We start from the raw sequence: 21,447 nt of genomic DNA, 5'->3' as shown, positions 1-21,447 counted from the left end.
ATTACATGTTTTTATATTAGCTTGGCTTGGTGACATAACCCAGTCAGAGGTAGAGCACGAGTCTTCGCAGAATGCGAGTGGTAATGTTTTGTATGACTGAAGGCTGCATAACTCGAAAATCATCCTGTGTCGATTCAAATGACGCGCTTATTCTCAAATTCGGGATGACTTCAGAAATGTTTGGAAAATTGTAGTTTGTGTGGAAGCTACCTCACTACTTGGTCAAAAAAAGAGCTTAGCTACTGAAAAGCTATTTGATTTAGAAAGCAGCTAAGCTACCGCCAAGCTACTGAAAAATGTAGTTAAACTACTAGCTTCGCTACTTGTAGTGAAGCTACTGCCCAGCACTGTTTAAAAGTACATATTTTTTCATTTTTCTTGCCAAAAATGACAATGGTTTTGCTAGATAAGACCCTTATGCCTCGTTTGGGATCTTTTAGAGCCCTTTGAATCTGTGTTGAAACTAACATTTTAAACTGCATTTAAACAGTAAATTGTTGGGGTCCAATAAAGTCCATTAAATTGAGAAAAATAAAAAAAATGTAATTTCTTCTCGACTGAACAAAGAAAACCCATTAACTTTTTGGATGACATGGGGTGGGTAAATGATCGTTGTTGTTTTTTTATTGAGTAATCCTTTAGGCCAGTGGTTTTCAAAGGGGGGCCGCGAGATGGTGTCAGGGGGTCCTCAGTTTTATGACATTTTATAAAATACATTCATTTATCATGAATTCGGTGTAATTAAACCTAAAAATAATAATAGTAATAAGCCAACTAACCAACAGCACTACTAGGTATAATTTTATATGTTTTGTTTGTTTTTGTCATAAATTTTCTTCCGGGGGGCCACGAAAAATGCACTGTACACAAGGGGGGCCGCACGCTGAAAACCATCCATAGAAAATCCAACATCAGTTTGACAACAATTCATAAACCGCAAATTTGATTTTATATCACATAAAAGTGTATAAATTAAATGATTATAAAATAAAAACCTACATTTATTAAACAAGTAAAATAAATGTAGTCTCATTGAATTATAAACACACAAATAAATCATCATGGTCTATAGCAGAGATCCTAAACTTCAGTTTACCGCTGCACGTTTAGGATGTCTTCCACATCTAACACATCTGATTCAAAGTGATCAGCTATGATATAAGATTAATAGAGACAAACTCAAATTGATTATATTTCCCACCTTAAAACATGTCTGAATAAAGTAACATTAAAATTATTTAGTAAACTCCAAACATTTGAAGAGTTTAGTAACATTGAATAAGGTAGCATAAGATCTGACATCAAAAACATGCAGCGGTAAAGGATGCTCCATAAAAGAATGCTGGACAAAGCAATAAACACACAGATGGCTGTGGATGCCAAGTAATCCATGAACTTTACAACAAATACATCAAGTTGAATTACATCATCCAGGATTTCTTTATCTTATATCTGGCTAAAATCTGAGCTGTCCAGCAGAACTCTTTTAGCTTCCTGAATGACTCTGTCGGCCTGAACCCAACTGAGACAGACTAGATCAGTGGTTTTCAATCTTGTCCTTGGGGACCCACAGCTCTGCACATTTTGTATGTCTCCCTTAACTGACACACCCAGTTCTGTTCATGAATCTCTCCCTTAATGAGCTGATGATCTGAATCAGGTGTGTTAGATAAGGGAGACATGCAAAATGTGCAGGGCAGTGGGTCCCCTAGGACAAGATTGAAAACCACTGGACTAGATGGTCTCGAGCCGACAGCTGAAAACACTTTCCCCTCAGATCCATTTGATCTTAAGCCTTTGAATTGAGTGCTGGCACTGCTGAGTACCACCTTGGTCCTAGAGAATGTTTTTCTTTATTTTAACCATGTAAGCTATACAGTAAAAATCAATCAATCAATCAATCAATCAATCAATCAATCAATCAATCAATCAATATATAGTATATAAGATATTTTATAAATCACACACTGTAAATATGATAAAGATGCAGAAACAGATAGTTATTATAGTAAGGTGAAGAAACAATTTAAAATGATTTGTTACCCTCTCTCTCTCTCTCTCTCTCTCTCACACACACGCACGCACGCACACCCCTGAAAGAGGACTGTTTTGCAGAGCTTCTTTCCCGTGCTCCCTTTCTGTAGTTCAAGAGAAGTGAGTTTGGCAACATGGTGGAGCCTTGTTTACAGACACAACCAATGACAACAAGTCAGACTGATGGTTGTCGATTCCAAACTGGGTCTCCTCAATGTGCTCTCTACGAATGAAAACATCTGATTAGATTAGAACAGGAAAATGCTCCACAGTGCTCTGGCATCTTATCTGTTGCCACGCAACGAAACTAGGAGTACGACCGGTTTAAGATGGCGGCCGTATTTCTCAGTCCAGTGGATAATAGGGCATCTAGTTTCTATATGATATCTATGATACGAAGTGTAATTTCGTCTCGCTCTCGCGGCACTTTGACGTCATCCGCCTGTTAGTTCTAGCGGCGCCGCAGAAGTCGAAAAGCCTAATTTGAAAGAAAACTTATGCTGCGTTTCAGGCAGGCTTTTGAGCACGTGAATTACGACTTCAAAACCACGACTTACGACTCTGAACTGGGAGTATGCGTTCCAGGCACCCTGTAACCCGTGTTTTTACAACCTTCTACCTGTTAAAGTGCACTGGAACGGCAGTCAAACCCGTGACTTCCCACCCGTGAACTCGTACTAGATCGATGTACTCCCAGTTCAGAGTCGTGGGTCGTGGTTTTGAAGTCTAGGCTAGGCAGAGATATTTGATTAACGGGTTACAGGTTGCCTAGTCTGGAACGCAGCATTAGTACGCGCCCCTCGCAATCTTGTGAGCCAATCAACGATTCGTTCAACGTCACTGTCCCCGCCCATTCAATGACGTGACCATCATATGACACCATCACAACAAATATGTCTGCCTCTGCCTGCTCTTCAGTGGGGTAACAAAGCTTCAATTTCACCTTATATTTTATTCTTGATAACTCGACAAATATATTTTTCATTTTTCAAAACGTCTGCATTTTTGAAGTGGTAACCTAAAATCGTTTCTTAAACGTCCAACGCTAACTTGCCAGACGGTGAATCTTTACCCACGTAAGCAAGTCAATAAATTCATCAGCAATTTGGTTATTTAGTGTTTGGTTTCTGATATTTAGTGTTTAACGTTATATTAAAGCGTCATTATGGAGCCGACCGCATCCGGGATCTTCTGCAACAGGATGCTCAGCATGGTGAACTCTGAGGACGTCAACGCGATCATTCAAGCTCAGAGACACATGTAAGCTTTCCTGCATGTGTAGTGGTTGACCTGAATCTCTAGACAGCATTTTAGTTTAGGTTTTGAATTGAACTAGATTTGGTCTTCGTGACTTCCAGGTTGGACCGGTTTGAGAAGACAAATGAGATGCTGATCAACTTCAATGGGCTGTCAAATGTTCGCTTACAACAGATGAATGAACATTTCCTAATGCACACCCGTACTTTAATTGAGATGAAGAAAGACTTGGATAGCATCTTCAGGCGAATAAGGTATTAGGCGTAGATGGTACATGTAGGTTGTATATATCAAGCAGCATGAATTTATGCATTTTATAAATATATCAGTGAATCATACAAGTAAAAAACACAAAAATGTTATAAAAATAATATAAGCCCTGTGCGTGAAACCACTTCCATATTAATTAGTCTTACACTGTGTAACAAACTTGGTTTCAAAATGTTTTTCAGGACTTTAAAAGGCAAAATTGCTAAGCAAAACCCAGAGGCTTTTATCAGTAAGTTGTTATACTCTTTTTTTTCCCTACTATAGCTGCATTTATTTCAAAGATTTATATTTATGCATTTGGCAGATGCTATACATTTTTTATAATTCAAACCCAGGACCCACTGAGCTGCACAAACCATGTATCTTTAAACATTTTTTGATTTACTTTAAACATTATTTTAAGTAAATATTTATCCAAAACCATATTGTAATTGTAATCATTTTATATCAACAGACATTAATAAGTGTTCCAACCTGGAGGATGATGATGAGGAATTTGACCCCATCCCTTCCAGCATAGCCACAACCATCACCACCACTGCAACATCCGAACAAAGCACTGAGTCATGTGACACAAGCCCTGATGTATTATCTCCCACCATTAGCTGCTGCTCTGAAGACCCCTCTCAAGAGAATGCTGGCACACCAACTTCTGACAGTCCTGAACAGGCAGTGTTACAAGACGAGGGTCCAGATTCAGCCGAGATCTAGCCTAATGTTGCTCATATTGTGTGTTTACTAGAGCCAGTTGGGTTTAACATATACTGTAAGGAGGGTCTTTAACCAATTTGGTGCATGGCATTATTGATAGATGTTTTTTTATTTTATTTTTTATATACTTAAAGTAATAGTTCACCCATATTTGAAAAGTCATTGCTTACTTATCCCCATGTTGTTGTATTTGAAAATACTATTGTATATACTCATTGACATATAATATGTGTAAATGAGAATCTGGGCTGTCAAAACGTGATCAGTATTAATTTTATTCCTAGTCTTTAAAAACTTTAAAACTGCTTTGTGTGAGGTACAAACTGAATTTAATGTGTTATTAAATTAATGTCAATTGTCATTTTTAAGAGCTATTCTTTAAATAATTGCTATGCCCAAAACTATATTGGGAATAATGATTTAAAAAATAAATAATGTCATAGTACCTGTTTAGAGTATATTGTAATTAATGAATTAATAACACGTTTTTTTTGTAATCCAAAATAAACGTATTAACTTATTATTTAACTTAAGAACCATCATCCTCGTTTTACTTAACAATTTCACTTTTTATTAAGCAATATTATTTAATAGTTTATCATCCACACACCGGTTCCCGTTATTTGACTACAAAAAGACTTCATTTCCCACAATGCACCGGACAGGAAGTACACAAATACAACACATCAGCGTCTCTCGAGTCATCTTCGTTTTGTCCTTTATTTTATTAAGAGCTCATTGTAAAACAACATAATTTATTTGAAAATTAACGAAAACACAATGGGACATTTAAAATAGCATTTCAAGGTAGGTAGAAAACTAAACTAAGTAGAAATTACTGGAAAGACAAATATCCGGCTTGCTATGGGCTATGGCTAGCAGGCTCTGTTACCATAGACAACAGCGATGATTGATCATTCATAGACAAATATTACAAATTCCTCACCTAGAAAAAATGCTCAAAGCAAAGCAAAGCAATACCTACTAAGTTTACCCTTATAGCAGATATGTATGTATACGATTTACGCATTTAATATAGTAATATAATGACATAGGAAGTGAATGTAAATTGATTATTTTGACTAATTTAGCGCCAAAATGATGTACACTGACATTCATAAATTACTTGAATTGCAGTCTAAATGAATGAAGAAGATCAAATTGAATTGCTGTGACGATGAGGAGGCTGAACAAAAAGAAAGCCCTGAACTTTGTGAAGGAGTTAGATGCTTTCCCGAAGGTTCCTGACAGTTATGTGGAGACAACAGCCAGTGGAGGGACTGGTGAGATGACTCCACATCTTATTTTGCAATCACATGGACATTCAAATAAACACAGGGATGTGTGATCTTTTAACATACAATTTTGCAAGGATTAGATGCCTTGAAGTTGCCTGTTTGACATTATAAAGTATATTTCTTTAAATTATGAACATTACTGCTTGCTTTGATTATTATAAGGTTGTGCAATGCAATGCTAATGAAGTATAGAAGAAAGTCTTACTTTCCTTACTAACAATACTCATTATTATTTTGTTTAATGTGGTAAATCTTGTCTCAAATAGATCATAAAGCATCTTAAAATCTTTTTGTGTGTGTGTGTTCAATTACAGTGTCAGTTCTGGCTTTCTCTGCAATGGCGCTCTTGGCCTTTTTCGAGTTCTTTGTGTACCGGGACACATGGATGAAATATGAATATGAAGTGGATAAAGATTTTACCAGGTGACACTTTACTATTTAAAGTTACATTGTACAAGTACATTGGAAACAGAAAGCACTGATATTTTATTTGTTTGAATCTTTTGTCTTGTAGTAAACTAAGAATTAATGTAGACATCACCGTCGCCATGAGGTGCCAATGTAAGTAAATCTAACAGTAATTATTATATTATGAACTCCCAAGATTTAAAGGCAAATCATCATTAATAGGTTGTGTTTTTAGCTGTTGGGGCAGATGTGTTGGATCTTGCTGAGACAATGGTAGCATCTGACGGTCTACAGTATGAACCTGTGAGTGTTTGCTTGTATTTTAAAAGGGACAGAGAATGAAAAAACATTTTTACCTTGTCATTGTTGAATAATGGTAGTTACCTGCATTCAAAAAACATTCAAAAAGTGCTAGACATGCTAAACATCTCAGTCTCATAGAAATTCCTCTTTTAGAAATGTCAGCCAGAAAACGGCCCAATCAGAAAAACTGATGCTTATGACATCACAGGCATCTCCCTGCCCCTCCACTTTAAAATAATTGGCTACATTTTTAGAGTGTCAGCCAATCAGTAATGAGATTGCAAGTTAAGCCAGTAGGGCGAGCCGAATAGGTGCAAAACCACTTGTTTAAAATTCCCCACCCTAATAGAGCTATCTGAGAGAGGTTTTTAGGAAGCTTCTAAGGCATTACAGACCCAAACAAAAACATTTTTGTTTACGTGTCACATCACAGAACAAGGATAAATACCCCGTTCAATCATTCGATGTCCTCTTATGTACATTTTTTGCCAGTCAGGTTTTACAATAACAGTGCAATAACAGATTTTATGATTCTTTTATAGGTTGTTTTTGAGCTCTCCCCTCATCAGAGGCTCTGGCAGAGGTATTTATTTAGTTTTTTTACAGTAATACATTACCAAACATCTATAATAGTTCCTGTTGGTGGTGTTAAAGTGATATTATAGTCTTGATGTAGATGTATTTTATAAATAAAGCCAAGGTGACTTCCTGTTGCATTTTGTAGGACACTTTTGCTTATTCAGGGTCGATTGCGTGAGGAACATTCCCTCCAAGATGTTTTATTCAAAAATGTCATGAAAGGTTCCCCTACCGCTCTTCCACCCAGGTCAGTACATATCGGTATGGTTTAACATTGCATTTCAAACATCTGAACATTAGTGATGGGAGAAACGAAGCTTTTCGAAACGTTCGAAACACCACACATCCTGGCGACACCTGCTGGTCAAAATAGTGTAAAAGCAGATAGCTCTAAACATTTTACACTTGTTTTTACAAAATAATAGATTTTTTTATTAAAATATGTTTAAAAAAGTTATTTAACTTAATTAAAACATAATTAAAAGTGTTTTATTTAGGGCAAACAAATCATTAAAATAACTCCCCTTTTAATTATGCACATTTTTGACATTAAATCTGTCTATAAAGCAAACGTGAATAAAAAAAAAACGTGATTATGCGATCGCATGATTCAATGCATAATCAGCCAAAGTCTGCATGTTTATGCGGGGGCCGCATTTTTCAAATACGCCGCACTTTTGCAGCATAAATAGCAGAATTCTGTGCACAAAATATGCGGTGCTTGCATGATTTCAGTACCCCTGCATTTTCGTAGCAAAAATCACATATATCTTAGCAGAAAGTTTTCATCTTTCGGCTAAGATATATGAGTTTTGAGATATATGAGTTTTCATCTTTGCAAGCAGTTTTTTCAAGTTCATCGCATACACATGCATAAATATCCCGCATATTCCATCGCATTTTTCAATGTGCCGCAAGATCAAGGATTTTTGCCCGCAACAATTACAGAAAAACTGTTTTTCTGGATGACTGATTAACAAAAGTAGACAAAATGGTAGTGTAATAAGTCAGAAGGATAAATATTTTATGAACTTGCATAATAAAACTGAGTTCACCTAACCATATTAGACAGTGGTCATTTGTGATCAACTTCCCCTAGTGGTAAACCATCGGATTTTATAAATGTTTCAAAACAGTTATGACGTAATGAAGCCTCGTTTGCTAAAATCACGTGACTTGGCCAGTTTGAAACGCACTCCGAACCAATTGATTCCAAACAAAAGATTCATAAAAGTTTCGAAGCCTCATAAAGCACTGCTTCAAAGTGACCATCACTACTGAACATCCAATTCTTCCATGTAATGTAAGCGTTATGAATATTGTAATTAATACTTTTCGCGTGTGTTTATCGTTGCATAGGGAAGACGATCCCACCCAGCCTTTAAATGCCTGCCGGATACACGGACATCTCTATGTCAATAAAGTAGCAGGAAATTTCCACATCACTGTTGGCAAGTATGTCTCTCTTTACACCCCTTTTGACACTATAGTTTTGTTTGGTACAAAATGTACATCTATAGTTTTTTTGCTGCAATAAATGCTAAGCATGGATGATCTACAAGCATTTATGGTTGACTAATGATTTAAATTAATGCAAATAATTTATAACTCTAAAAATCAGGGGCGGTTGCACCAACTGTTCATAAGTTGCAATGTAGCATTGTTTTGATGAATGGGGGATCTAGTCTCAGCTTCAGCACACGAACCATAGACTAAACGTCACACTTTGCACACTTTTCTGGCAACGCTAAAAGTCACACAGGATTTCCGGGAGACGTGTGTCGCATTTTTTAAGGTCCACCTGGAAACAACACAAAGATGAAAAGTATGCAAGGTTCACAGCATAAAGTCTTAAAAAGACATCCAAGAGTTTTGCTTGCTTGAGACATCAAACATAAGGTCAATAGGCAGTCTTTTGTGGCTTTTCGGCCATATGCGCGTCTACACCACAACAGCAATCCAATTAAAACTGTTATCCACCCCATTTACAACTGTACTTAGCGTCGTCCACTTGTAAGCGACCAAAATGCTTCTTAAAACCAGGTGTATTAAGCTCCCCTAATGTTGACTTTACGTTCCAATTTAAGTACAATAAGAACTTCTGAATGGCTGGTGCAACTCTACCCAGTGCTCTTCAGATATACTTTACTAGCTAAACTGCAAGTATTTCAAGACTGAATATTCTGTTGTCTCTGAATGTGCTTTGTTCATTGGTTATTTTTAGGGCAATTCCACACCCTCGAGGTCATGCTCACCTCGCAGCCCTGGTCAGCCATGAAAGTAAGCATGAGATGTTCTCCAGACCCTTCGTTTTATCCAGTTGCAATAATTGTTCTGTTCTCCCTTTGATGTTACATTTCCAGCTGCTTTTTGATAGTACTGTTATTATCTGTATGGCTTTATCAGATTCTGTGCAGAATGAAACATCATTTACGCTAAAAACAGGGTTCCCACGGGTCCTTGAAAGTTTGTGAATCTGGGGGAAATAATTTAAGACCCTGGGACGTTTTTGAAAATATACATACATAGATACAGGTCATTGAAAGTGCTTCAATCTATATTATGCAAGAAGTTTTCTGGAAAAAATCCATATTATTCCCTGTGTAGTGTAGGATAATATAATACAAATTCTAGACTTTTTAAGTACACGTGCTAAACTTTAAATGCTTATATCTTCTGTATGCGAATGTTGATTCATACCAAAATGCTTTTTTTCATAGTTGTGTTTGACACATGAAAACGTCTCTGGTTACATATGTAACTGTTGTTCCATGAGAAGGGAACGAGACGCTGCGTCTCCCTTGCCATACTTCCTGCGTACCTGTAACGCTGTCTTTGGCAATATTTCAGATAGCGATATACTTCCTTGCTCCCACGTCACCCTGTCTTTGTCGTTAAGCCTCACCATTGGTTGAATTTGATATACACATTTAGACGCACTTACACATGGAGGCGTCCCCAAAGTGTCACCGCAGTGACGCAGCGCGAGTTCCCTCCAAAGGGAACTGTAACAATGTTCTTAAAAGGTAACACGATGTAAACTTGCTCTCACTTAAAATGTGTCCCCACATTTAGTCCTTGAATTTGAGGGTATTTGATCTGGAAAGGTCCTTGAATTTGAAGAAAAATTAAGGTGTGGGAACTCCATAAAAAAGAAAGTGATGCATTACATTTTATGTTTAAAAGGTCAATTTTCAAATAAATATCATTATTTGCTTTAGTATATAACTTCTCCCATCGGATAGACCATCTGTCATTTGGAGAAGAAATTCCAGGAATTCTGAATCCACTGGATGGCACGGAAAAAGTGTCTTCAGATCGTAAGTAAAGAAGAGTGAATATGAATACTTAAAAAGCAAATAATATTCAGTTAATTTAGAAACTAAGTAATCATGAACATATGTTTAATATAGCCAAGCACTTTTGGTAATACATCATGCATAATAAAAACCCAATCAGTTTTTCATATTATTTTCCTCTTTGCTTGTTTCTAGGTAATCAGATGTTCCAGTACTTTATTACAATTGTGCCCACAAAACTGCAGACGTACAAAGTGTCAGCAGACACACATCAGTATTCAGTCACTGAGCGCGTAAGACAATTTTTAATGTGCAATTTTAAATGATGGTGCACCAAAAAATAACACGACTCTTTACTATTTGTTCCCAATGTTAAATTATGAAAAAACCTTCTCTTTAGGAGCGAGTGATAAACCATGCAGCAGGAAGTCACGGGGTGTCTGGGATCTTTATGAAGTATGACATCAGCTCTCTGATGGTGAAGGTGACTGAACAGCACATGCCGCTGTGGCAGTTTCTCGTGCGGCTTTGTGGCATCATTGGAGGCATTTTTTCAACCACAGGTAAACGGGCAGTAAACTCTGCAGTGAGTCAACACAGGATTAGGTTGATGGGTTTAGTTGATATAACTTTTCATCAAACCATAGATGTTTATAAAGATGCATTTTGAACGAGTAAGTTATTTTGTTGTGATGTTTCTGCAGGTATGCTACATGGTCTAGTTGGCTTCTGTGTGGATGTGGTCTGCTGTCGTTTCAAACTGGGGGTTTACAAACCAAAGAGTGTATGTTTAATCTTATTTTTTTATTCTTTATACAATTATATTCTGGCACCTGACATTATTGTTATTTTATAGCTGAATCTTCTGGATAGACATGTGAACAGTCTAACGCCACTTCTTACTCAGAACGGGGAAACCTAGCTGGACTCTCCTCCCTACTGTGTTTACAAAGCATTTCATTGACTCTTCCATCCAAACCGGACTCTGTGTCTATACACATGGCATCTAGGTACATTGTTACCCAGTTCATCTTCATTTGTGGTACTGTGAAGAGCTGTCTGTATTAAAAACAACAAATAGGAAAGACTTATAGAATGTGACTCAATTATTCGTACCTCTTGAAGTATCTCGGCCCAAAAATGATGTCTATTCATTTAAATGACCAAGATCAGCAAATTTGATCACCAATGATCACAGCAGATTTGCAGATACACTGTATAAATTGTGACTGAATATAAATGATGGATACTATAGCAACCAGAAAAGCAGTATCAGGAAGCTTCTCTTATGTTAAATGTCTGATGCAGAGCCGATTCGCCTATATTGCTAACTAGGGGAATTAGTATAACAAACACATTGTAAAAATATTACATGATTTTTTGCACTGCACATGCAGGAAATTATAGACTGAAGATGCAGATTTGTGCCAAATCCAGATTAGGTTTAATAAAGGTAGACAGTAACTTTGTCACACCCCTCATTCGAGTCCATGCAAGCAACATCTGTATGTAAAATCAGTAGGTTTGGCTTTTAAATAATTCAAACATACAGATGAAAACTTGCCAAGACATTAAGTATGTATTAGGATCAGATAACATCCTGCATTTATACATCATGTGTTAGAGGATTTTATTTAATTTATGAGTTGTATGATCATTCTTGAACACTTTAAAAGGTCTGACATACATTTTACTTGTGTTCAAGTCATGTCCAAATAAAAACACTTTCGTATACTCCCGCACATCTCTCTGTGATATTTTTGTTTGTTGCCTTAGTCCATTGTAAAAGATTTAAGTTACATTTTTTTTAAATAATCTTTTATAAAATTCAGAAAATTAACCTAAGATCTCAGGTCTTACAGGTCTTTGACTGGCAATGTCCCACAGGTGGGATGTTTGGCATTACATATTTAAAGTGGACCTATCATGAAAATCTGACTTTTACCATGTGTAAGTGCTATAATAAGCTCCCCAGTGCTTCTATAAAGTTTATCAATGTGAAAAAGATCAACCCAGTTACTTAGTTTTGATAAACCATTCCCTGCAAGCATGTGAAAAAATAGATCATTGAAATTTGGCTCCCCTTGTGATGTCAGAAGGGGATAATACCATCCTTAATTGGGACTATCCAACCACAGCACTGCCATTTAGTGCAGATATCAACTCATTTACATTTAAAAGGACTCATTTACGTTGCTCACACCAACAAAGTGGCAATTTTAACATGCTATAATAAATTATCTGTATGGTATTTTGAGCAAAAACTTCACATATGTACTCTGGGGACACCAAATATTTATTTTACATTTTAAAAAAGTCTTATGAAATGTCCTCTTAAAAATCTTAAACCGCACCAATCTTGAAAAACTATATTGTTGGAAAGCGCTCACGTTTTTCAAAAATAATGATATAGTACAAGTAATTTTCAAAAATGTCACTGGCCAACAGGTGAGCCCAAGGTGTTTTTACATATGTATTATTAGATATTCTATAAACCTGAAATAATATTGCCAAACTATAAGAATGTAGTTTTCATATTTCAATGCCATGTGATGGTTTTAGTAGTGACAGTCATTTTGTTAAATATCACTTACCGTGTGGAAAACATGAATTATTATATATTCATAATTTTAATATCCTATTATGATTCTTTAAAAATCTTGACAAACTATATCATTGAAAAACTATATGAATGTAGTTTTCATATATCAAAACCTTTTTCATTAATAATGAAACAGTGACAGTAATTTATTAATTTGTGATTTGTGAGTATGCAGCAAACCGTTGACACCTAGTGGCCTTTGTTGGTAAAACCCCTAAAAGTGTGACAACCACTAGTTTGTGATTTTAACTTGAAATGGGGATCAGAACTAGTTGAGACTTATGGCTTTTTTGCATTTTGAGAGTATGTTTTATTTTTATGGATTTAAATATAAAATATATACTTTACTGCATTATTTTTATTTATTTTTTTAATACACTTAATACACTTAATCTGCTATAACTTCTTTATTTAGTATTCATAACCTCCAGACACTTCAATGAAAATCTTTAAAGTGTCTTCTTTAAAAAGAGTCCAAGATTTTGCTTTTAGACCAAAAAATGACAGAGTAAAAATTCATTTATATTCACCTTTTCACCCCTACACTCAAAAAGGGGGGAAGGGGTGGCAGTTATAGGGTTAAGTAACAGTCTTTTCAAACCCAAAGTGCTTTTTATTTAAACAAATCATATATTTTTTTACATAATGACTAAAGTATATTTTGTCTTCTTGGGTTACAGCTAATGTTTTCTTTCCAATAAAGTGCAACAAAAAAAATGTGCAAATGACAATTACCTGAGCAACTGCTTTGAATACAAATGCCACAGGCACAATAACAAAAACACTATAACAACAGCAAACAATGCTATTGTGTCAATAAGACACAATAAGAGTTACGATTTCTAAACCTTGACAGCCCCGAAGAAAGTTCATTTATGCTTTTACAGATCAGTCAGGTGAAAAAAACTTCTCGTACAAGTTCAAGAGCTTCATCATCACTGTCATCTGGTTTATGTGAGGGCTCTTGAAGCCGTGGCATCTTCTCGGAGGTTCCTGAATCATCAGTATGATGTTTTATATGACTGCTGGTACCTTCACTCGTGCAGTTTCCATACGGGACGGTCTCCTGTTCTGCAATTTCACAGTCTGTGTCTGAAACATACGTCCTGTCTCGCGCATCACAGTCTGATGTATCTGTCTCTGGGATGACCATTTCTACATTTGAGGTTTCTGTTGCATCTTTAGTACACAACTACAAGGCAAGAGAGATGAAAAGTAAGCTTACAACGTATACTAAACTATGTGTAAAAAAATATGCGAATAATTCATTTAGTTTTTACAGTTAGTGTAAGAAATGTTCACCTTGCAGTGCATTCAGTATTTAATAATTGCCCGGGTTATAAATATAAATACATTTTTCTTGATGTCTATAATTTGTTTTTCTTGTATTTCTACTGTTTGTACTAAAATGCATTTTCTGCAAAGCTGAAAGCCGTAGAAATACAGGTAAACGGAACTGTAAATTTACCTTGCTATCTTTCAAAAAACACAGGGCTGTTTCCACGAGCTCCTTCTCGTTCATCCAGTACTTGATGTCACTGAATAGAATACCGTGGGTTATAGCAAATATCGTTGGATAAAAACTGTACGTGTATTATAAATAGACGTTTTTTTTACCTTCTAGGACGCTTCCTCCTTGCGGTCCCTTGTGTTTTCTTTCTCACTGTTTCTTTTTTGTTTACTTTGCTGCTTTGATCTTCAGATCTAACCATCCAAAGAGGAAGACTGCGATGTTTTTCTGACATTATTGTAAGTATGGATTTAATTGTTTTTAAGTTAAGCTAAATGTTTTTTGGATTAATAAAGAAATCTCACGATACGCTTCAATCTCTTCTTTGGCTGATATTTAGATCGTTTTCGGGTGCGCCATCTGTTGGTGTGGATGAAGTGTAATCGCTACGCTCGTTGTATGACATCAAAGTACCGCGAGAGCGATTTGAAAGCATAGCTTACAAATCGCTCTCGCGGTACTTTGTTGTTATACTTCGTCGATCTCATCTATATTTAATAGGGCTGTGAATCTTTGGGTAGACTGCGAATCGATTCGATTCACGATTCAAAGGTTTCCGATTCGATTCAAAAACGATTTTTGCTAACCAGAACGATTCAATTCGATTCGATTAGCAATAAAATTTGATTTGATTCGAATATTAACGATTCTGTTCTATAAATTAGTATACATCTGCATCTGAGCAAATAAAAGAAATATTTGGGAAATTCATGACCATTTAATAGATTTTCATTAACTAGATTCAGGACTTTAGTTTAATAGCTTAACTTCTTAGGACTCAAAATACATTAAAGCAAGTAAACCAAGAAAAATAATACTACTTCTACATATTCAATGCACCATAAACGTTTATTGTAAACATTGCATACATTTCCTGCACATTTAGGAAATACAGCAAAGTATGTAAATACAGCAAAGTGTGTAAAGGAGTAGCACTTCTCACGTCTGACCCTAAAATACTAGCTGCTTTAAGTGCAGGTATGTCTATCTTAATGGCATGGCATCTGCGGAGATGGTTGCTAATAAGGTTCGTTGTATTTCCAATGTATTTTAACTCAGATTTACAATGTCTGCAAACTGCGACGGACTTCGGACAGTCTTTCAATTTACTTCGTGAAAACTGAAGTAATCCCAAACCTTTGATCTCATGTTGGCTGGTGCGTTGTTCTCCTTCGTGTTCCTCCATTTGTGCACTGTCTGCTGTGTTTATTCAAATGACAGCAAACAGGCGCGCCGCAAATTGAAGAGTAGTGACGTAATCCACTGCTCATTTTACGTCGCAGATGTAACTAATTTAAAATTTATTTATATATTTTTTATTATCTATCATATTCGTTATATAATCACGATTCATTCGATTGTTAAATATAAAATCGAAACAAACGATTCACGATTCAAAAATCCAGGTTTCAAGATCGATGCATATGCATCGGCAGGATTTGTAATCGATGCATCGAGAAAACGAATGAATCGTTACACCCCTAATATTTAAACATACATTTATTTAGAAGTTTTACATATAATATTTATTGTACGTCGTCGTTAAAATGTCGTCCCATGTAAAAAGAAAATTTGATCGCGTAAATAAGAAATAAATATGTGATTAGTGATACTACAAATATACTACGTACTCCAAGACGTCCACTATGTGATAAAATCACAAACAATGAATTTTGACAGCATCTTACACCTAAATTGAGACATTGTGGACTCACAAAAACAATTTCTTTTTTTCTAAATTAGAAATTAGGATTTCATTTTATTTAGGTTTAAGAGATCCTGCAGTTTCCTGCTATTGCTCAAGTGGAAGGGGAGTTTACCCTAAAAACCTGACACAGTTTTTAATACTATATACACATTTCCTGTATTTTCTGGATGTATTCTATTAAAGAGACTGAGAAACAACTATATATGATCACTATAACATTGCAAAAACAACAAGCTGAGTAAAATCATATTAAAGAAGTAATTTAATAAAATCAAACTTTGATGCTCCTAATCTTCTAATCTAGATTATGAGACTTGAGTCTGGATTTCAAAGACCGGGTCACATGATGATCATGACAATCCTTTCAATTGTTATATTTTATCTAGATAACCAATGTAAGGCTTTGGTTTTTTTTGTCAAAGATATTTTTAGTGCTATGAACTTTTCAGAATCAGGAGTGAGTACAATGAGAACTACAAAATGAGCCTCTGTCAGGAGTTTATTTAACAGTTTATCAGAATATCATACAGGTAAACAAGATTTTAGCAAAATTTATTATATCCATACTGTTGCATTTCATAAAAATATTTGATCACTTATTCTTTGAAACTATCAATAATACATTAAACCATATTTATAGGCGTACAGCTGTACAAGGTAAATACACATCTAACACTAGACAGTAATATTGATCTGAATGGGCCCCAGTATGTGCCATCTTTCACAGATTCAATATTTTCCCCGATAATACAAAATGTTTTTTTTTTCTCTTTTTCATTTTTCACAGCAGGCAGGATACAGCTTCAAACAGTAAAAGCTATGAGCTGTGCAATAAATGCATCCAGACGTTTCCTTCACTGTTTCTGTCTGTCTCTCCATGTAAACAGCAGTTTTATTTAGCTCACTGCTCCCAATAACGCTGATCATTGGGGGACTACAAATATTTTGTGCATGGTGAAAACCATCAGTGAGATATGAACAGGGTGCATTTTATTGTGGCACGAATCTCATCACTGGAAAATTATATCTGAATCACTGTCCTGTTTTTAAGTAAAAATATTAAATATCCTCAAATCCTTATATTCAGAGGATTATTTACTTTTCTTAACCTATAATGTTTAATTTTGATAAGTCAGGTTAATTAAAAATGTATTACTGTGCGTTCACACCAGACGCGGTAGAGGTGGCAAAACGCGCTATTCGCGCATAGTTGGACGCTTGAACATTTCGAGTTTACTTGCTTCATTCGCACGTGAAATTCTAGTCATTTGAGATGTTCACGCAGAAATTTGCGTCATGGGAGGGGCTTCTGTGACACTGCTCACTTCCTGTAATCGCGTCACTACTAGAGCAAGCTCCTGATTGGTTAACGCGGCATGTATATCCGTCAAAGTTCAGATTTTTCCTGCAGCAATGCTCAATTCGTGCGGAATGCTCAATTCACACAAAGCACGTTCCGCGTCATTCGCATCGCAGGATGCCTATTTGCGTCTTTGCATTGACTTTACAGGCTTGCCACAGTAATGCTACGTACACACCAAACACGGGGAATCACATTACTCGCTCTAGATTACTAGCAGGATTTAACTTTGTATCATGCAAATTTTTGCTCGAGTTCAATATTTTCAACTTGGCCAAAGACGCGTTTGAGGCGTATAGCGCGTGTTTTCGCGGCAAAAGCGTCGCCCATATCGCGTCATTCGCATCGCCCCACACGAGGATGTGTCTGATTGCGTCTTTGCATTGACTTTGTATGTAATCTACTTGCGCAAATCGTTGAACTCGCGTCTGGTGTGAACCCACAGTTATACTGCATTCACACCAAACGCGTGGCATCGCCTTACTCGCTCTAGATTACTCGCCGGATTTAACTTCGTGTCATGCAAATTTTTCGCTCGATTTTGAATATTTTCAACTTGGCCGAAGACGCGTTTGAGGTGAATAGCGCGTGTTTTCACGGCAAACTCGCCGCCCATATCGTGTCATTCGCATCGCCCCGCGCGAGGATGCGTTTGATTGCGTCTTTGCATTGACTTTGTATGTCATCTACTCGCGCAAATCGTTGAACTTGCGTCTGGTGTGAACCCACAGTTATGCTACGTACACACCAAATGCGTGGGCATCGCGTTACTCGCTCTAGATTACTCGCGGGATTTAATTTCGTGTCATGTTACTTTTTCGCTCAATTTGAATATTTTCAACTTGAGCGAAGACGCGTTTGGGGCGAATAGCGCGTTTTTGCGGCAAACGCGTTGCCCATATGGCATCATTCGCATCGCCCGACGCAATGACGCGTCTGTTCACGTCTTTGCGTTGACTTTGTATGTAATCTACTTGCGCAAATCGTTGAACTCGCGTCTGGTGTGAACCCACAGTTATACTGCATTCACACCAAACGCGTGGCATCGCCTTACTCGCTCTAGATTACTCGCCGGATTTAACTTCGTGTCATGCAAATTTTTCGCTCGATTTTGAATATTTTCAACTTGGCCGAAGACGCGTTTGAGGTGAATAGCGCGTGTTTTCACGGCAAACTCGCCGCCCATATCGTGTCATTCGCATCGCCCCACGCGAGGATGCGTTTGATTGCGTCTTTGCATTGACTTTGTATGTCATCTACTCGCGCAAATCGTTGAACTTGCGTCTGGTGTGAACCCACAGTTATGCTACGTACACACCAAATGCGTGGGCATCGCGTTACTCGCTCTAGATTACTCGCGGGATTTAATTTCGTGTCATGTTACTTTTTCGCTCAATTTGAATATTTTCAACTTGGGCGAAGACGCGTTTGGGGCGAATAGCGCGTTTTTGCGGCAAACGCGTTGCCCATATGGCATCATTCGCATCGCCCGACGCAATGACGCGTCTGTTCACGTCTTTGCGTTGACTTTGTATGTAATCTACTCGCGCAAATCGTTGAACTCGCGTCTGGTGTGAACCCACAGTTATACTGCATTCACACCAAACGCGTGGCATCGCCTTACTCGCTCTAGATTACTCGCCGGATTTAACTTCGTGTCATGCAAATTTTTCGCTCGATTTTGAATATTTTCAACTTGGCCGAAGACGCGTTTGAGGTGAATAGCGCGTGTTTTCACGGCAAACTCGCCGCCCATATCGTGTCATTCGCATCACCCCACGCGAGGATGCGTTTGATTGCGTCTTTGCATTGACTTTGTATGTCATCTACTCGCGCAAATCGTTGAACTTGCGTCTGGTGTGAACCCACAGTTATGCTACGTACACACCAAATGCGTGGGCATCGCGTTACTCGCTCTAGATTACTCGCGGGATTTAATTTCGTGTCATGTTACTTTTTCGCTCAATTTGAATATTTTCAACTTGGGCGAAGACGCGTTTGGGGCGAATAGCGCGTTTTTGCGGCAAACGCGTTGCCCATATGGCATCATTCGCATCGCCCGACGCAATGACGCGTCTGTTCACGTCTTTGCGTTGACTTTGTATGTAATCTACTCGCGCAAATCGTTGAACTCGCGTCTGGTGTGAACCCACAGTTATGCTACGTACACACCAAACGCGGGGCATCGCCTTATTCGCTCTAGATTACTCGCTGGATTTAACTTTTTTTTGCTTTTAAAATTTTTTGCTCGATTTAGAATATTTTCAACTTGGCCGAAGACGCGTTTGGGGCAAATAGTGCGTTTTTGCAGCAAACGCGTTGCCCATATGGCATCATTCGCATCGCCCGACGCATCTGAACGCGACTTTGAGTTGACTTTGTATGTAATCTACACAATCTGTGTGAACCCACAGTTAGGGTGAGCAAAATTTAAAAGGGATAGAAAATTCAGTCATTTACCCTCAAGTTGTTTCAAACCTGTATAAATGTCTTTGTTCTGCTGTACACAAAGTAAGATATTTTGAGCAATGTTTGTAACCAAACCATTGACTTCCATAGTATTAATTTTTTCCTAGTATGGAAGTAAATAGTGCTCTTGCTTGATTACAAATATCTTCCTTTGTGTTCAGCAAAACGAAAATATTCATACAGGTTTGCAACAATTTGTGAGTAAATAATGACAGAATTTTAATTTTGGGGTGAATTATTCCTTTAATTGATGCTACCAAAAAGCCTTTCGCACACTGCAAGTGAACGGATATTTTCTTTAGGATATTTAATTATTTGCACTGTAAAACAAGACAAAGATACTGAAAGAAATTTTTTTTCGTTGTTAAGGAATGTGATAAGCTTAAACTGATATGCAATCTTCCGACGCAGGTCCGGCCAGTTGATCAGAATGTCCTGCGGTTCGCCAAACTGCCTGAAAATTTGTTTACCGTACATTCCACATAACCCAAAACAGTTTGATTGGCACAGTTATCAGCCTGTGATTCAAATGACAGGTGGAGAGCAGCATCTGACGAATTCACTATTAAATGAATACAAAAAGAGGCAAATAACACTGCATGGCATAAAATCCTCACAATGAGATTTTGTAAATGTTTCTTTGACCGCTATCATTTTGAAATGCTTCAACACAAAGCACAGTCATTATCTCAACCTAATGAAAGGTCAGAATGATAACACTTCACCTTAATATGTAACAAAGACACAATCTCGATGCATTCACTCATTATCTGTAAGATCAGATAACCTTTTCTTTCCCTTTTAAGCGATTTTTGATTTCTATGCATTTAATAGCAAAACAATAAGGGCTGGCAAAGTTTGTCACCACTGTGGTAAAAAAACTAATGCTCAGCTCTTAAAATGCATATTTCTGCTCTTTAGTCCTGCCAGTAAGGCACTCTGTCCCATTAAAATGGGCTCCCCATTTATTCATGCTAAGGAGACTCATAATTTGAGATCAATTTCTGGGTCCTAACCAGATATGAATCAACAAAGCATCAAAAGATAAAAGGATCTTTTAAGCTCAAATGGTAGAGCGTGACGATGACAGCACCAAGGTTATGGGTTTGATAGGGTTAATGCAAATACACTAAATAGTTTAAATGCACAGTATGTGGGTTTGGATAAAAGTGTCTGGCAAATGCATAAATCATCATAACAGGCTGTTTACACTGACAGCAAGATTTTAGAGATATCAGCCTTTTCCCATTTAAGTAGATTGGACTGTATTAAAGAGCACCGATGGTCCGATTCACGATTTTACATTTCCTTTGGTGTGTAAGTGTGTATTAGTACGTTAATGATATGCAAAAGGAACAAACCCCAAAGTAAACGATGACGCGAGTTATCGTCTCCAACGTAAATCTCTTTTCTTGGATTACCACAAACACACGGATATTAGGCAACAGTTTACTTCCTGGGATTGGTGATAAAGACAAGACCGACATTATCATAATTCCTCCCACTTCGGACTCACAGCCTGTGTGCTAACTCCTGTTAGCATTGCATTGTGAGCAAATCTTTCAAACATGGTAAGGAGCGTCACATTTCCGGCTGACTCAGAGGTATTCAGACCAATCACAACGTACAGATTAGACAC

General features: G+C 37.2%; 3 protein-coding genes across 4 annotated transcripts; 2 read left to right on the top strand and 1 right to left on the bottom strand.

Annotated features, from left to right (window-relative positions):
* The first annotated feature begins 2,827 nt into the window (after window positions 1-2,827).
* kxd1 (KxDL motif containing 1) lies at window positions 2,828-4,633 on the top strand. 2 transcript variants are annotated; one of them, XM_065291927.2, is made up of 5 exons: window positions 2,828-2,956; window positions 3,193-3,294; window positions 3,393-3,545; window positions 3,744-3,790; window positions 4,016-4,633. In XM_065291927.2, exons 1-5 carry the CDS (start codon window positions 2,928-2,930, stop codon window positions 4,270-4,272), a joined length of 588 nt encoding a protein of 195 aa, XP_065147999.1. In that variant the 5' UTR covers window positions 2,828-2,927; the 3' UTR covers window positions 4,273-4,633. The 2 variants fall into 2 exon arrangements, with proteins under 2 accessions (XP_065147999.1, XP_065148000.1); XM_065291928.2 differs by having other exon boundaries at window positions 2,893-3,110.
* Window positions 4,634-4,916: 283 nt separating this feature from the next.
* Window positions 4,917-11,898, top strand: ergic2 (ERGIC and golgi 2). The gene is made up of 14 exons (XM_065291926.2): window positions 4,917-5,079; window positions 5,410-5,555; window positions 5,885-5,993; window positions 6,085-6,131; window positions 6,214-6,281; window positions 6,824-6,864; window positions 7,006-7,107; window positions 8,220-8,315; window positions 9,085-9,140; window positions 10,082-10,180; window positions 10,355-10,452; window positions 10,560-10,722; window positions 10,864-10,943; window positions 11,016-11,898. Exons 2-14 carry the CDS (start codon window positions 5,450-5,452, stop codon window positions 11,079-11,081), a joined length of 1,131 nt encoding a protein of 376 aa, XP_065147998.1. The 5' UTR covers window positions 4,917-5,079; window positions 5,410-5,449; the 3' UTR covers window positions 11,082-11,898.
* Window positions 11,899-13,332: 1,434 nt separating this feature from the next.
* LOC135781830 (uncharacterized) lies at window positions 13,333-14,594 on the bottom strand. The gene is made up of 3 exons (XM_065292398.2): window positions 14,379-14,594; window positions 14,230-14,299; window positions 13,333-13,953 (listed from the first exon to the last, which is right to left on the bottom strand). The coding sequence occupies exons 1-3, from the start codon at window positions 14,504-14,506 to the stop codon at window positions 13,654-13,656; spliced, it is 498 nt and encodes a 165-aa protein (XP_065148470.1). The 5' UTR covers window positions 14,507-14,594; the 3' UTR covers window positions 13,333-13,653.
* Window positions 14,595-21,447: the final 6,853 nt, after the last annotated feature.

The sequence above is a fragment of the Paramisgurnus dabryanus genome, chromosome 23 (assembly GCF_030506205.2).
Source record: "Paramisgurnus dabryanus chromosome 23, PD_genome_1.1, whole genome shotgun sequence".
NCBI classification, from domain to species: domain Eukaryota; kingdom Metazoa; phylum Chordata; class Actinopteri; order Cypriniformes; family Cobitidae; genus Paramisgurnus; species Paramisgurnus dabryanus.
The sequence above is the reverse complement of the archived record's forward strand: the minus strand, read 5'-3'. Positions and strand labels throughout refer to the sequence as shown.

Bases quoted from the DNA above. Each gene is read 5' to 3' on its own strand.
- ergic2 (XM_065291926.2), top strand. From the start codon at position 5,450: ATGAGGAGGCTGAACAAAAAGAAAGCCCTGAACTTTGTGAAGGAGTTA. The intron at 6,865-7,005 runs GTATTTATTTAG...TGCATTTTGTAG, and splicing joins CATCAGAGGCTCTGGCAGAG to GACACTTTTGCTTATTCAGG. The intron at 8,316-9,084 runs GTATGTCTCTCT...GGTTATTTTTAG, and splicing joins TTCCACATCACTGTTGGCAA to GGCAATTCCACACCCTCGAG.
- kxd1 (XM_065291927.2), top strand. From the start codon at position 2,928: ATGTCTGCCTCTGCCTGCTCTTCAGTGGG. The intron at 2,957-3,192 runs GTAACAAAGCTT...GTTATATTAAAG, and splicing joins TCTGCCTGCTCTTCAGTGGG to CGTCATTATGGAGCCGACCG. The intron at 3,295-3,392 runs GTAAGCTTTCCT...CGTGACTTCCAG, and splicing joins ATTCAAGCTCAGAGACACAT to GTTGGACCGGTTTGAGAAGA.
- LOC135781830 (XM_065292398.2), bottom strand. From the start codon at position 14,506: ATGTCAGAAAAACATCGCAGTCTTCCTCTTTGGATGGTTAGATCTGAA. The intron at 14,300-14,378 runs GTAAAAAAAACG...TATTCTATTCAG, and splicing joins AGGAGGAAGCGTCCTAGAAG to TGACATCAAGTACTGGATGA. The intron at 13,954-14,229 runs GTAAATTTACAG...CTTGCCTTGTAG, and splicing joins GTTTTTTGAAAGATAGCAAG to TTGTGTACTAAAGATGCAAC.